At 34.8% G+C, this 13,380-nt stretch overlaps 1 protein-coding gene across 4 annotated transcripts in view; it reads right to left on the minus strand.

Moving 5' to 3' along the window:
* LOC145678353 (uncharacterized) overlaps nucleotides 1–13,380 on the minus strand; it is a 241,160-nt gene that overhangs the window by 55,339 nt on the left and 172,441 nt on the right. The window contains exon 1 of one of the 4 annotated variants that reach the window (XM_081748403.1): nucleotides 1,340–1,454. The exons of the other annotated variants lie outside the window; for them this stretch is intronic. Within the exon in view, the coding sequence (XP_081604529.1) occupies nucleotides 1,340–1,432 (93 nt within the window). The 5' untranslated portion in view covers nucleotides 1,433–1,454. Of the gene's footprint in view, nucleotides 1–1,339; nucleotides 1,455–13,380 lie in introns of those variants that run through there. 4 annotated transcript variants of the gene reach the window in all.

Genomic DNA, 13,380 nt, shown 5'->3' on the forward strand with positions numbered 1-13,380 from the left:
ACTAAATACGAATTAATAATGTACATTAACGTACAGAAACACAGTAAAACTATGTCTACATTAACGTTTTTTCAAGTCTACTTAGAGTATGCAAAGTGCATCAATTGAAGATTTTAAGCACCAATGTGCATCTTATACGTCTTGTGTTATGGCATCTACGCAAGATACAAGTTAGCATTTCACAGGTATAGAGTTTAGTTGCGTTTTCTTTTTTTCTGTAGCGAAATGTTAATGTAAATAATAATAATAATAATAATAATAATAATAATAATAATAATAATAATAATAATAATACATTCACAATATTAGAACCTCATAATGCATTTTTAGTGAGCACTCACAGAAAGCTATTATTCTTTATAAAAAAAAAAGTGAGTATTTCACGAAGTTCATCATTGTCAAGCGGTCCGTCATAAAATTTATAACGTAATGTTTAACTTACAGACGTAGTGTTAAACACTGACGAATTTACACTGAAAACGTTAATGAATTCAGATTGTGGTTAGTTGAAGGGAAATGTAGTAAGTATTACGAATTATAGGGAAGGAAGAAAATAACAATTTTAAAGGTTAATGAAAAATAGGAAAAGAAATTGGTTAAAACAGTGTTTGACAGAATAAATTATATTCTGATAGACGCGATAGAAGATACAAAGGCAAAGACCACAGCGAGTCGGAATATTTGGTGAGTTGCAAAATTCATGTAATAGATTGAAGCTGATACACACAACTTAGCAATTTATGGGAGTGGAGGAGGGGGGGGGGTAATTAAAGAATGAATATTCTGAAATTTCGGATGAATCATTAAGTTATTCTTCACTATGATGGAGTGAAACAAGATAATTTTTTGTAGTTAAATGGAATAAACTATAAGAAGTGTCTTGATGCATATTCATAATTATCACTTAAATAAATTGCCATTGAACCATTCCTAAATTATTAAAAAGAGAGAGAGAGGAGGAGGAGGAAGGAAGCACATCACCTACATTCATTTCCTGAGTATAAAAATATTGTATTTTGTTGTTTCTGGAGTAAGCATAACTAAGGAGCATCAGGATGGGCTAGCTTCACCCCTAGAACACTGATGCCTTCCCATTTCGAAAGTGTTAAGTTTAATAATGTTAACAATAATGTGTTAAGTTTATTTCAGTTGACAAAAAGCTACTTTGCATTGTGTTTACATATTTAATATTGGCTCTATTTCGTCCACCATACTTCCTTTTTTTTTTTCCAGAATACTACTTTGAAATTTGGATGTCATAAACGTAAATGGGCACTTTCTCCAAAGCGCGCTCTTCCTCAACCTCATTCGTCCTCACACCCACGACCCCTGACCATACCTCAAACTCACTCGCCCTCATCCTCACGTCTTCTCTGAATCCCTCAACCTTACGCATTGACGTTGGGGTAGTGATGTTCAAGGATAACCTCATGAGGAAGCCCACCTATGATCATCAAGTAGCTGCTACAATGTGATAGTGAATGCGGACTCTCAACTTATACCTTTCAAATCTGGAGATGAGACCTAAAATAGGCTAAGATGCGATTGCTATTAAGTTGGCAAGCATAGTGTAACGGCAAAAAGAGAAGGGTAGTTCAGAATTAGTGTTACCCACGAGACTAGAAAAGACAGGATTTTCTTGACAAGCTTGTATATGGGACGAGACATGTCTCTTTCAATAGAAATAGTTACACTTTTCAGAACGAGACAGCCTTAAATCACTTCTGGTGAGCAACACTATATTCAGAATTCAACATAAAAACGAGAGTATACATTATTATAACAAGACCTCCTGGAGGGTAATTATACACAATTATCAGAAGTTCCAAGAAAAATCTTATAACTACACCAATGTCTGAAGTAACATTGAAATTTTCTTTATACCTTTGGTTTCGTTAAGTTCAATATCCTTCAAGACGGGTATCAGAGTGGAAAAGATAAAAAAAAAATACTGCCGTAGTGCATGAAGTATTCTCAAATTCTGACAAGTGATCAGCCAATGATGACAGAATGCAAATGATAATGATGCGTTTCCTAACTAAAATGTTATGTTATACATTTGTTATACAAATGTTATGTTATAACATACAAGTTTATTAATATTTATCTTTGAATTTTTGTACTATTAAAAAACAGAAGAAGAAGCTATAAAATTCAACTAATAATCTTGTATTCGTGGAAAAACCATAATTTAGAAAACACCTTTCATTTTTGATTGCTGTGGCTTTGCTTAAAAAACCCTGTCGTATATCCTACATTTCATACATTTCAATTATAAGAGAACTTTGCGTTTGGAATGCATAATATCATGTTCTAAAAACTGGTAGTTAAAGAGTTTGATATAATTTACATTTTTTCTTTAATATAAAATTGGTACATCCTGTTACGAGACAGATCTTACTACATGTACTAGATTGTATCAGGAGGTGCCCACAATTTACTTAGCCAGAAAAGAAAACAGGAATTAAAACATCTCATTCCACTTCAGGGCAATAGAAATCACTTTCTTTGAAGTCACGTCCTTTGGCTTTAGTCTCGACAGACTTTCACGTAATGACGTAATTCCACCTCAGCCACAATATAAGAACAAAAAATTTATAAGTTAACCCTTTTCTCCTTACAAGATTTGTACGTTAACCTTTAAACCGTTACAACCTAACAAGCTAAGATATCTTAATTTATCTGTTCTTCTGTAAACTTAAATTGAAAGAGTACTCAACATATTGAGGATTGAGCATTTACTCTTTTTATCAGACAAGTGAACAATAGGTAAGAAAGGGGGCACGGTGGCTCAGTAGTAAAGTGCTCGTCTATGATACAAGGTGTAGTAGGTTCGATCTCAGGCTACGTAAGTTTGTGGTGGACAACATGCAGTTTGTGGATTTTCTTGCAGTCCTCCAGTTTTCTCCCACGTGCTAATTCACCAATTTTGTCATTATTATTCATTTTCGTTAGTAATCTATCTCCGTTAACCAGCATATGCATGGGAAGTAAAACTATGCATTTCATTCAATTTCAATATGTCAAAGGATAATGATGAAAACATTTTGTCATCCAAATAAAATTAAATTAAGTTGAACAACTTGCAGCTGCACTGAGAAAAATCCGTTCTCCGGACAGCGGTATATTATACAAATATACGGTATCCTCTTGCTTACTACATAAATCGGTACGGGGCATACGTTACATATCCTACATATGTACTGCCTTTAGATGTTACATCATGCCGTTGCGAAATGTACGACATCTAACAGCCTTCCGGATATTACATATGTCCATCTATATAAGAGAACCTGACCGCCTATATACAGTTTTTTTCGTTCATACGGAAAGTACATTTATTCGGAACACATACGGAAAGTACGTACAGAATATAGTTTTTCAGTTATATGTTTGTTGTACGTTAAGTCCAAAAATTACAGGATTTACACATATAACCTATGTTTTTACGTAAGCCACATACGATTTTTTTCCTCAGTGTGACAATAAATAATTCAGAAAGTGCCAAAATGGTTAGGCTTCTCGACTATGTTTCGAAAGAAGTGGGTTCGATTCCTGGCAGATGTATATGTGATTTAGGATCTCACGTTAAGTTATAGGTCCGTGCCTTATACATATATAGACTCTATATGAATAAGATACATTAAAACTGTAATCATTCAAATTAGTACAATGAAAGTGACAATCCAATCAGTATGTCAGTAACGGTGAAAGATGCCTCTGCCATCTTTGTTTTACTTAGCTCATTGATTTATTTGGGAAGTTTATATTTATGGTTTCTTTGAATTATTATTTCATTCTTAATGGTTGACTTGATTTTAATGATTTCTTCTTCAAATCAATTTAAATGCCCCTCACTCCTTGAAAATTGTCTCATACAATTTTTGTATCCAATAACAAAATGACACAATATATATATATTCAATAATGAAAATTAAATGTTGTTCAAGTTATATACTTTCACTACCTGGGTAATATTATTAGTAATGATATGAAATGTGAACATGAAATAAAAACAAGAATAGTAATAGTAAAAGAAGCCTTCAGCAGGAAGAAAATATTATTTTGTAGGACCTTTTGAGTTGAGAAAAAGACTCTTAAAATGCTTCTTGTGGAGTACTGCACTGTATGAGGTAGAAACATGGAACATTACGTAAAAATGATTAGAAACGACTGGAAGCTTTCGAAATGTAGGTGTGGAGAAGAATGGAGAGAATTAGCTCGGTCGAGCGGAAAACAAATGACAGGATGTTAGAAATGGTGGGGGAGAAAAGAATAATTTTATATATTATTAAGAAGAGGAAGAGAAAATAATTGGGACATTGGCTAAGAAGAAACTATCATGAGGGACGTTTTAGAAAGTATAGTCGCAGGAAAGAGAGGGAGGAGGCGAAAAAGACTACAACTAATGGAACGATATCAAAATAGAGAAATCGTACTTGAAGACAAAGAGGTTAGCGGAAGACCGTGAAGCATAGTAGCTTCTCAGTTGCACCAAGTGACCTGCCAATAATGGCAGAATACCTATGATGATGATGATGATGATGATGGCAAGTTATATACGGTATAATGCAAATTCGATTTGAAAAAGCAAGTGACAACTAGAGTTGAAGAAGAAAAGAAAACGGGAAAATAAATCTCCAAATACATTAATGGGCCAAAAGAAGAAAAGTTATGTTGGCATGAATATCCAACTATATAGGCTATATTAAGAAATACATATTAAGTATATTAAGAAAATCAGTATTTGATTCATATGATCCTCAAAATAAACAAATGTTATGCATCATCACAAGAAAATATTTGTAACAATCTGCACATAAGTGCAAATCAACGCATTGGTATGTGATTATGAGTGCATCTATTGTATAGAATAATGAAGAATGGTCAGTAATTGAATACAAATAATTTATGCTAAATCGTTTAGGATTTGATTCAGAAGAAACTGGTCATTCTGGCTTCCAAAAAGAGAGGTTTCTGCAAGGAAATGAACTTGTAATTGATAAATGATTATTTTCCATAGTTCATTGCACTTTTATTTAACCGTACTTGTCAAAGGACGGGGGAGGGATGTATGTATGGAGGTATAAACATAGCGACAAGATACTAAGTGCAACAATTTTACTAGAGAAATTTATACCCTTTCAAACGACTCAACAACAAAAGATTCGCGTCGTGTGTTACTTTTTTTTTATTCGTGTATATAGATAGGACGTGGGTTGGACTCCCATTGTCACATAAACTATATTTTACTTTGCATGATTGCAGCAAAATCTTTATATCAATCAACACAAGATCTGTTTGCACGTACTTGCAAATGGACACATTGAGATTTTATAGCGGCTTCATACCCACACCCATTTTAACACAATTTCTCTGTACTCTCTCAACATGCCGCAATGTTAATACTTTACAATAACACATATATACGTATACAAGAATCTGTCATTGAGACTGCCATGTCTTTATATAATATATGTTTAATTTGTAAGCCTTTGTTCTTTCCTTTGTATTTATAGGATAAGAATATTTAAGTTCATTTTATGGTGTATTTGCGGTCATTCGCTTGACTAGTTCTGTGAATGATTGTATTACAGTGACAGAATATTAAAAAAAGACATATAATAAAGCTTCTTACTGCATAAATACAATATACTTTACAAGTTACTTTCATTTGCAAAAGTAAATTACTGCTTAACTGAAATCTCTTCGACAAATAAACAAACAGAAGTACTTTCAAATTTCAAATACAAATTGTAGTATCGTCACGATATGTCATTCTATTTTCAGTAAGCAAATCCGGGCACGGTGGCTCAGTGTTAGAGCTCTTACTCTGGTGCGTGTAGTCCCTGGTTCGATCCTCGATCAAGTAGGTTTGTGGTGAACAACATCGCGTAAGTGGGTTTTCTCGGGGTACTCCATTTTTCTCCCACTTTCTCATTCCACCAACTCCTCCATCATCATTCACTTGCTTTAATCATCGTCTCCTTTAGCCTAAAGGGCATAATCATGGGACTTTAAACTGAAAGATTTCATCATATTTTTTTTTCCAGTAAGATGATCCTGTAAAATTGGTTACTTTCAAAATCTTAATAATAATTTAACTTCAAAAATTAAAAAAAAAATGAATTAATTAAATTTGATATACGAATTTTGGGTGCTTACACATTTAATGAAAGGAAAAATGTCTTGTTAGTTGATAATAATAATTTCAAAACAAATAAGTGATTGTCGTTTCACATTGTGGATTTATGGTAGATTTCTCAGCTACAGGAGATCAATATTCTAATATTCCAATATTCAAAAGTGATTGATTTATCAGTTCCGATTCCAACAGATAGATAAATGGAAGAGCTGGAACCTACTTTTGGGATGTTCAATCTATATCAGAAAACAATTTCTCTCGATCAATATATATATATATATATATTTTAAATATTGCCATTTCTCACAGTTTTTGTTCTATAAAAATCCAACATTAAAACCGGAAGTAATAGATCTCAAAAAATTACGGTTTCAATAGAGGGATTCCAGTCGAAATTGAACTTATTTTTGTAACATTATATATATATATATATATATATATATATATATATATATATATATATATATACTAACATCAATTACCCGCTACGCAGGGTTAAATCAAGAAAAAATAGTAATATGTTTCATTACTCAGTCGTTTTTTACTATTATTAAAGCGCTCCTTGATATTGGTCATTTTGATTATATATACCAGCATCCCCCTCCCCCTTCCCTATGTTGCACTGTCAAAGTTAAATAATAAAAATTATCCCAAGCTCGAACGTCACCTATTTTGAAAATTTGATCGAGATCGGTTGGGTGGTTCAAGAGTTACCGGGTAATAAGTTTTATTTATTTTTATATATCTGTCCCTTTCCCTACCCCTCCCCTAAGGTCTACCGTCAAAGTGATATGATAAAAACCGGTGTCCCGACAAAACGTACCACTTGAATTTTCGCGACATAACGTACCACTTTTGACGACCTGTCATAAATGATAACCTGTCATGGATTAATTAAAGCATTTCTGATATTTATTCCACGACAAAACGTACCACTTATATAAATTACAACCTGTCTTGGACTAATTAAAACATTTCGGATATTTAATCCGCGACAAAACGTACCACTTCAAACATTTTCTTTTTGCAGTGTGTTTACAGATTATTCTCCAGATCGAACAAACTTCTCTTAAAGGTTCTGTACGTAACAAACGTAACATTAAATACGTTTATCAGCGAGTAAGAAAACACGAGTCTTCCAAAATACATTAGACCAATGTGGATGCATACATATCTAACGAAAGAGAACATAATGTTAAGAAACTACTTCTTCATGAACAGGTAAAACAACGGTAGTATAAGGTTGAGAACAACAGACAGGTAATGTATCGAGTTGTCAAAGTGCAGAAACTCATTGGTAAAAGAGGGCTCATTTACAGAGGAAATGTAGCAGCCTATAAGCTGAAAGACACAGCTATAGATCATGGAAACTTTTTGGATGTTATTCCTTTCTTAAGCAAATTTGATCTTCCGCTTGAAAGTAATTTAGATAAGGTCACCGAGAAGAGTCATATACGAGGAAGTAAGCAGGATAGTGGTCGCATAACTTTTACTAAACACGGTGAATTTTGTTTTGAATGCTATCAACACACTTATCAGAGAAGATATTTCGAAAGAAGTCTCTCAAGCTTCAATATTTTCTGTTCTATTAGACACTACTCAAGATATAGTAGTTTCAGGCCAGTGCTCTGTTGTTTTACGGTATGTTGTTAAAATGGTTGTTAAACAAAGTATTGTTGTCATTGTAAAATGCATATCTACCACAGGTCAGTGTCTTTGCGGCTTACTGCTGGAAATTCTGCAGAAGTTGAACCTTGATATTAAGAAGTGTAATGGAAATTCAACCGATGGCTCAAGTAACATGCAAGGACAATATTCGGATTTTTTCAATTCCCTATGATCAGTTACACGTGTGATTCTGTTGATTTTAAGTTTAACGACCCCTTTTAGCAGCGAGGCTATATTAGACGGGACATACTGATTTACGGGAAATCCGAAGCACATGAGCTCCCGCCAGGAGTCGAACCCAGGTCTCCCACGACAAAGGCGCATACGCTAACCGCTTAACCACTAAGAAACTCAGCGCTTAACCACTAAGAAACTTATGTTGTTTTACGGTATGTTGTTAAAATGGTTGTTAAACAAAGTATTGTTGTCATTGTAAAATGCATATCTACCACAGGTCAGTGTCTTTGCGGCTTACTGCTGGAAATTCTGCAGAAGTTGAACCTTGATATTAAGAAGTGTAATGGAAATTCAACCGATGGCTCAAGTAACATGCAAGGACAATATTCGGATTTTTTTCAATTCCCTATGATCAGTTACACGTGTGATTCTGTTGATTTTAAGTTTAACGACCCCTTTTAGCAGCGAGGCTATATTAGACGGGACATACTGATTTACGGGAAATCCGAAGCACATGAGCTCCCGCCAGGAATCGAACCCAGGTCTCCCACGACAAAGGCGCATACGCTAACCGCTTAACCACTAAGAAACTCAGTTAAAAGTGTGATGTTACGCTCATATATTCAATCATGTCATCTGATAAAAAATTGCATTGATTCTGTGTCATTGTTCTGCTGAATGACTGCGATATTTATGCGTGAGTCTTATCAGCAAATGGACATTTGAAAGATCAAATGCTAACAAAGGCGTCTTACAGTTATTGCGGAAACAAGGTGGTAGAAAACACACTGTTTTTCAGAAAAAGTTTGGTCATTTTTCGAACCCAGAAAGTGCTTTGTATATAGAGTTGATCATAATAATTAAGAAAATTGCTTCTACAGAAAATATCAAACCAAAAGCTAGGTGTAAAGGGAAAGGATATACAAAAGATTTTTTTCAAGTTCAAAACAACTCGGACAGCACAAATGTTCCTTAAGATATTTCAAGTGACGACCTCTCTGTTAAACTATCTCCAAATAGAGGGTGCTGCTAGTGTAGTCCTATCGGATGGTGCAGACTACTCTGTTCCAAGTGAAAGAGTAGAGAGATAATTTTGAATCCGTTAAGAATGCAGCATTAAGCTTTGCAGAGTGGGCCAATAACAAATTTGAAGACTTAGAACGTGATTTCTTTTTTTTTCTGTTGACCTGTCGACAATTCGCCTTCAGAGACGGACAAAGATTTTCCTGTGAATATGAAGATGAAGCTGCTTCTATCCAGTGACCAGGAACTGCATCGACGCATTCAACACAATATTGGACATGGTAGTTTCGAGTATTTCTTCAGGATTCAAGAAGCAATGTACTTTATGGATTATTTGGACCCTAGACACTTCAACCTAGTACCAGAACTTCCAGACGTGCCTTTCGATAAATTTACATATTTTCTGAAAAACTTCAGTAAAGAAGTTTCCAAGGATACTATAAATGTATTCTCTTGGATTTTTGAAGGACGTGGATATCCTTGAAAGTCAGTCTTGATGACGAGCACAACCGAGAAAAAATGACTGTGCTGATGGTGCAAGTGATTCAGAATTAGGAGAAAATACATTTGTTTACAAGGAAAGCGAATGCAAAACGTGTTGCAAAATTGTCCAATGTGCTGCGTTTTGATTTTGCAGAATTGTAAATTTTGCAGTAATACTTATCCAGGTTTCCAGCATACAAATTTTAATTGACTTTGCCCGTAACTCAGGTAACATGTGAAAGAAATTTTTCAAAACTGAAATAAACTGAAATACATTAAAAATAGGCTAACGAGTACCATGTCTCAGGAACATTTGAAAACATTTATGTTGATGTCTATTGGAAAAGATTTATTTAAAAATATTCGAATGCAAAAGTGATAGATACAGTAGCATCAAAAACTAGTACACTAAAACATCTGCTAATTCTGTAATACAGTATAGGGCCTACGTTCTCCTTGAACTTCATATAATATTTTGAACAATTCAGAATAATATACTGATGAAAGAATATCAGGTTTTAATTGCCAATTGTTAATACTATTGACTTACTATAGAAAGAAAACTGTGCAACTTGATTTGTGACATTGAGATGCTGGTGGCCCTTGTGGGAGAAAGCGCCCGTCTAATAATACCTATCCGTCTCTGGTCCAAAGCCTGGATAACGTCTGATGGAAATCAGCAAATATTCAAATATTGCATATGCAAGATTCTTGCTGGTCTTGGTCTGGTGAGAATCTTGCAGGTATGGTCTTGGTGTTGCGAGAATCTTGCAGGCATGGTCTTAGTCTTAGCCTTAGTCGTAGTGTTGGTCTTGCATCGGTACTTTTCTCACCACCAATCTGTTCAACTTTTAACCTTATTTTGGCCGATATACGAGTATATATACTTGTATGCTGTCCTATCAAGTGGTACGTTTTGTCGCCTGTCATTATTTGATGGCTGATTGGAAGACTCTTCGCAAGTAGCCCTCCAGTCAAGTGGTACGTTTTGTCGCTTGTCATTATTTAAAGTGTTTTTAGAATACCCTTCACAAGCATCCCTCAGGGTAAGTGGTACGTTTTGTCGGTGGTACGTTTTGTCGCTAGTACGTTTTGTCGCGTATTCATAAAAACCACCCCAGGACCGAACTTCATCCTTATTGAAAATTTGATTAACATCGGTTCTGTGGTTAAAGCGTGATGAAGCCACAAAGCCAGTTACTTTTATTTTTATTCTTTTTACCTGTATATCTCCCCCTCCCCCTCCCCTAGGTTCCACCGTAAAAGTGAAATAACGAAAACATCCCAGGCCCGAACCTTATCTATGTTGAAAGTTTGATCAAGATAGGTCTGGTGACTCAAGAGTTATTAAGTTTCATTTATTTTTATAGATTTCTCCCCTCCTCTCATCCTCCTTTAAGTTCTACCGTTAAAGTAATATAATAAAAAAACACCTCAGGTCCGAACGTCACCTATATTGAAAACTTGATCGAGATCGTTTGGGTGGTTCAAGAGTTATTAAATTTTATTTATTTTTATAGATTTCTCCCCTCCCCTAAGTTCTACAGTTAAAGTGATATGATAAAAACCACCTCATATCTGAACCTCATCTATGTTGAAAATTTGGTTAAGATCGGTCGGGTGGTTTAAACGTGATGAAGTCACAAAGACAGTCACTTTTATTTTTACTTTTTTGACATATATCTCCCTCCTCCCCTTCGTTGCATTGTAAAAGTGAAATGAAGAAAACATCCCAGGCCTGAACCTTATCTCTGTTGAAAGTTTGTTGGAGATCAGTCGGGTGATTCAAGAGTTATTAAGTTTTATTCATTTTCATATATTTCCTCTCCTCCCCTCCCCCTTCTCTAAGATTTACTGTCAAAATGAAATGATAAAAAACTTTCCAGGCTTGAGATTCATATATGTTGAAAATTTTATTGAGATCGATTGGGTGGTTCAATAGTAATTAATTCACGAACATAGTCACTTTTATTTTTATATTTATTGATTTTTGTATATTTCCAACTCCACCCCCTCCCCCTCGCTGCTCCGTCAAAGTGAAATGATAAAAATCATCCCAGTCCCAAATCTCATCTACATTGGAAATTTGATCAAGATGGTCGGGTGGTTCAAGAATTATTAAGTTTTATTTATTTTTTCTATGCCCCTTCCTCCCTCTCCCCTAAATTGTACAGTCAAAGTAAATACAGTAGAAACTCAATTAACCGTCACTCTCTGTTATCCGTCACTGCTCGGGACAGTACTGTAATTTAAATGAGCCGTGCAGAGCACGGAATAAAGTGTAAGCGAAATGGACTGAAATAGTCATACGTCACTTCCGATCATGCTAGTTTCCACACAAAAACTTGGTACAGTACTGAAACCCCTATGGAGAAAAGGATGGTCTTGAAACACTCAAGATGCCAGAAATTAAATTCCAAACTGCTATGAATTATTTTCAAGACGAACCTATATTAGTGTAACATGGAAGGAATACGGTTTACTCTGGTCCTGTTGAATCATTATAAGTATTATTCACTTGTATAAGGTTATGTATTTCTTCCAGAACCTTTTAAATCTACTTACTGTAGAGGTTTATAACGATATTTCTGTTATCCGTCTATTCGCTTAACCGTCATGGTCCCGGTCCCGAGGGTGACGGCTAATCGAGTTTCTACTGTAGCTAAAAACACTTCCAGGCCAGAACTGCATCTACGTTGGAAATTTGATCGAGATCGGTCGCGCGGTTTAAGAGATTAAGAGTCACAAACATAGCAAACATAGTCACTTTCAATTTTATAAGATATTGTTGATATATATAAGATATAACAATGAAGGAAAAGTTGAAGAGAGAGTGAAACTCAAAATGACCATGAGCCATTCTGACACAAAATTTATAAGAATATGATGCAATTTGATAAGCGTCTATTGCTTTACAGTTGCATTACTTCAAGATTTCACACAAAATGACAACCAGAGTATTTTTAGAGCAAACATCAGTAATAAAAGCTACATAATAACACCGTACACAGACACAAAATATTTGGTCTTCGAAGGTCAGTTGACTGAGATCCGTTTTCTACTCTGTGCACCAACTAACATCGTGAGTGACGTCCGCACTGTATATATATATAACATTTCTCGCTATTTATTAGATTTTTTCCTCCATCAGTAGGCTCTCAGATTTTCAGGGAAAAAAACGGGACACCCTGTTAAAATTTAGAATATAGTCATAGTTATCTATTTAGAGTATAGCCATACTTATAGTCATATACAAATATACGCTTTGAATTGTAGCTACAGTAAGTTTGTCAGATTTATCACCTTTCCGAGGTCATTTCTTGCATGTAATCTTTACAGAATAGGTTATCAAGAGTGTCGCAACGGCTCTTATGTAATGCAAATTTGTACGACAAACATATGATAAGTCAGTCTTCTTTGATAGTAGGCAGAGTAGCCGTCCCCATGGATTTATGTTTATTCTATGCAATATCCTGTATGTTTCAAAATTACACTGAAAGTTAGTCAATAGTCTGGTAGAAAATCGAACTATAATCTCCTAAATACACAGAAAAGTGACTACGGCATTGGTAACTCATAATCAGTGGTAGAGCATCCAACTGGCAACCAGAATATTAAAGTACTTGTTCTGCCTATTTATGAATGTCAATTGAATATCGTGTGTAAGAGTTATTATGACAAAGTGCAAGGTTTGACAAAAGTATTGATATCGCAGCTGAGTGGTAAAGCATTTAACTTTAGAATGTGAGGTCACGCATTTAGCCTTTGATTCTTTAAACTGGCTTGGCGGTGGATACATTGTATGGACTTTACTGAAGTCTCCCAGTTCCTTCATTAACGTTAAACATCGTCTCTTTTCACGAAAGGACATATTTATTGAATAT

This window comes from Thermobia domestica, chromosome 2, assembly GCF_964235325.1.
Source record: "Thermobia domestica chromosome 2, izTheDome1.hap1.1, whole genome shotgun sequence".
NCBI classification, from domain to species: Eukaryota; Metazoa; Arthropoda; class Insecta; order Zygentoma; family Lepismatidae; genus Thermobia; species Thermobia domestica.